The 1,696-nt window shown below is 42.3% G+C and overlaps 1 protein-coding gene across 1 annotated transcript; it reads right to left on the bottom strand.

Moving 5' to 3' along the window:
• Window positions 1-439: 439 nt before the first annotated feature.
• Window positions 440-1,005, bottom strand: LOC101029853 (cerebellar degeneration related 1). The gene is given in 3 exon segments (XM_039464038.2): window positions 440-589; window positions 591-711; window positions 713-1,005. Coding segments are annotated over 3 exon segments (546 nt in total). The 5' UTR covers window positions 991-1,005; the 3' UTR covers window positions 440-442.
• Between the last annotated feature and the right edge of the window lie 691 nt (window positions 1,006-1,696).

Raw genomic sequence — 1,696 nt, 5'->3', positions numbered from 1 at the left:
AGGGTTTCCACTGGCGCCAGTGTCAAGGTCTTCCAGCAACTCCAGGTCTTCCAGCGACTTCAAGTCTTCCAACAATCTCAAGGTCTTCCAGACAATCCTGAGCTTCCAGAAAATCCACATCTTCCAGACAATCCATGTCTTCCGGACAATCCATGTCTTCCAAGAACCTCCAAGTCTTCCAGTAAATCCAGTCTTCCAGCAATTATAGGTCTTCCACCAAATCCAGATCTTCCAGGAAAATCCACGTCTTCCAGCTAATCCATGTCTTCCAGAAAAATATGTCTTCCACCAAATTCAAGTCTTCCAATAAATCTAGTGCTTCCGGAAATATCCAGATCTTCCAGTCAATCAGTGTCTTCCAGAAAGAAATCCAGGTCTTCCAGTCAGTGTCTTCCAGAAAGAAATCCAGGTCTTCCAGTCAGTCGGTGTCTTCCAGGAAAATCTACGTCTTCCACCAAATCCAGGTCTTCCAGTTAATCCACGTCTTCCGGAAAAAATCCTGGTCTTCCAGCCAATATATGTCTTCCTGAAGATCCACGTCTTCCAGAAAGTCCATGTCTTCCAGAAAATCCATGTCTTCCAGTAACCTCCCAGTCTTCCAGAAAATGCACGTCTTCCAAACAATCCAGGTCTTCCGGATAATTCGGGTCTTCCTGAAAATCTACGTCTTCCAAAAAAGTCATGTCTTCCAGAAAATCGACGTCTTCCAAAAGTATCCAGGTCTTCCAGACTGTCCATGTCTTCCACAATATCCTTGTCTTCCCTCAAATCCATGGCTTCCAAAAAATCCAGGTCTTCCAGGAAATCCGTGTCTTCCAGCAAATCCACGTCTTCCAACAAAGCCATGTCTTCCATCAAATTAATGTCTTCCAGCCTACCTATGTCTTCCAACAAAGGTATGTCTTCCAACAAAGGTACGTCTTCCAACAATGGTACGTCTTCCAACAAAGGTACGTCTTCCAGAAAATCCATGTCTTCCAATGAAGCCATGTCTTCCAGAAAATCCACGTCTTCCTGAAAATATGTCTTCCAACTAAGCTACGTCTTCCAACAAATCCATGTCTTCCAGCATCTCCAGGGCTTCCAAAATCTGCTCGTCTTCCAACATCTCCACGTCTTCCAGCATTTGTGTGTCTTCCAGCATCTTCATGTCTTCCAACATCTTCAGGTCTTCCAACACCTACCCAGTCTTCCATCAATGGCTCAATATCCATGTCTTCCAACGTCTCCAGTGTGCTGATCTTCTAACATTCAGGTCTGTAGTATCCAGGTATTCTAACATGTTCTATAGTCCAAGTCTTCCCACCTTTCCCCAGGTCCAGGGTTTTTCAAATCTAGTCTTCCCCTGTCTGAGCCTTCCCATGTTAAAATCACTCTGCAGAAAAATCTTCCAACTCAACTATTTCTGCTTCTAGTTGAATTACCTTCAAAAACATTTAATGGGACTTTCTTTCTTATAGGCCAGATCTTATGAACCAACTGTACTGCAGTTTGTGTTTTTTATGACTAGGAAATGAGTATATAATCCCTGCAACTTTTAAAGATAGTGTCCATAATAAAGCTTCTGCAGAATAACTGGATAGGACTGCTGCAATAAATTTTACTACTTCACTAGTGCTTACAGTTTTTATATGTCTAGGTCTAAGTGAAAATTTTATTTAATGAGAAAAGTCCTGCTTAAGACTGGTATTTTAGG

The sequence above is a fragment of the Saimiri boliviensis genome, chromosome X (assembly GCF_048565385.1).
Source record: "Saimiri boliviensis isolate mSaiBol1 chromosome X, mSaiBol1.pri, whole genome shotgun sequence".
Classification (NCBI taxonomy): Eukaryota; Metazoa; Chordata; class Mammalia; order Primates; family Cebidae; genus Saimiri; species Saimiri boliviensis.
The sequence above is the reverse complement of the archived record's forward strand: the minus strand, read 5'-3'. Positions and strand labels throughout refer to the sequence as shown.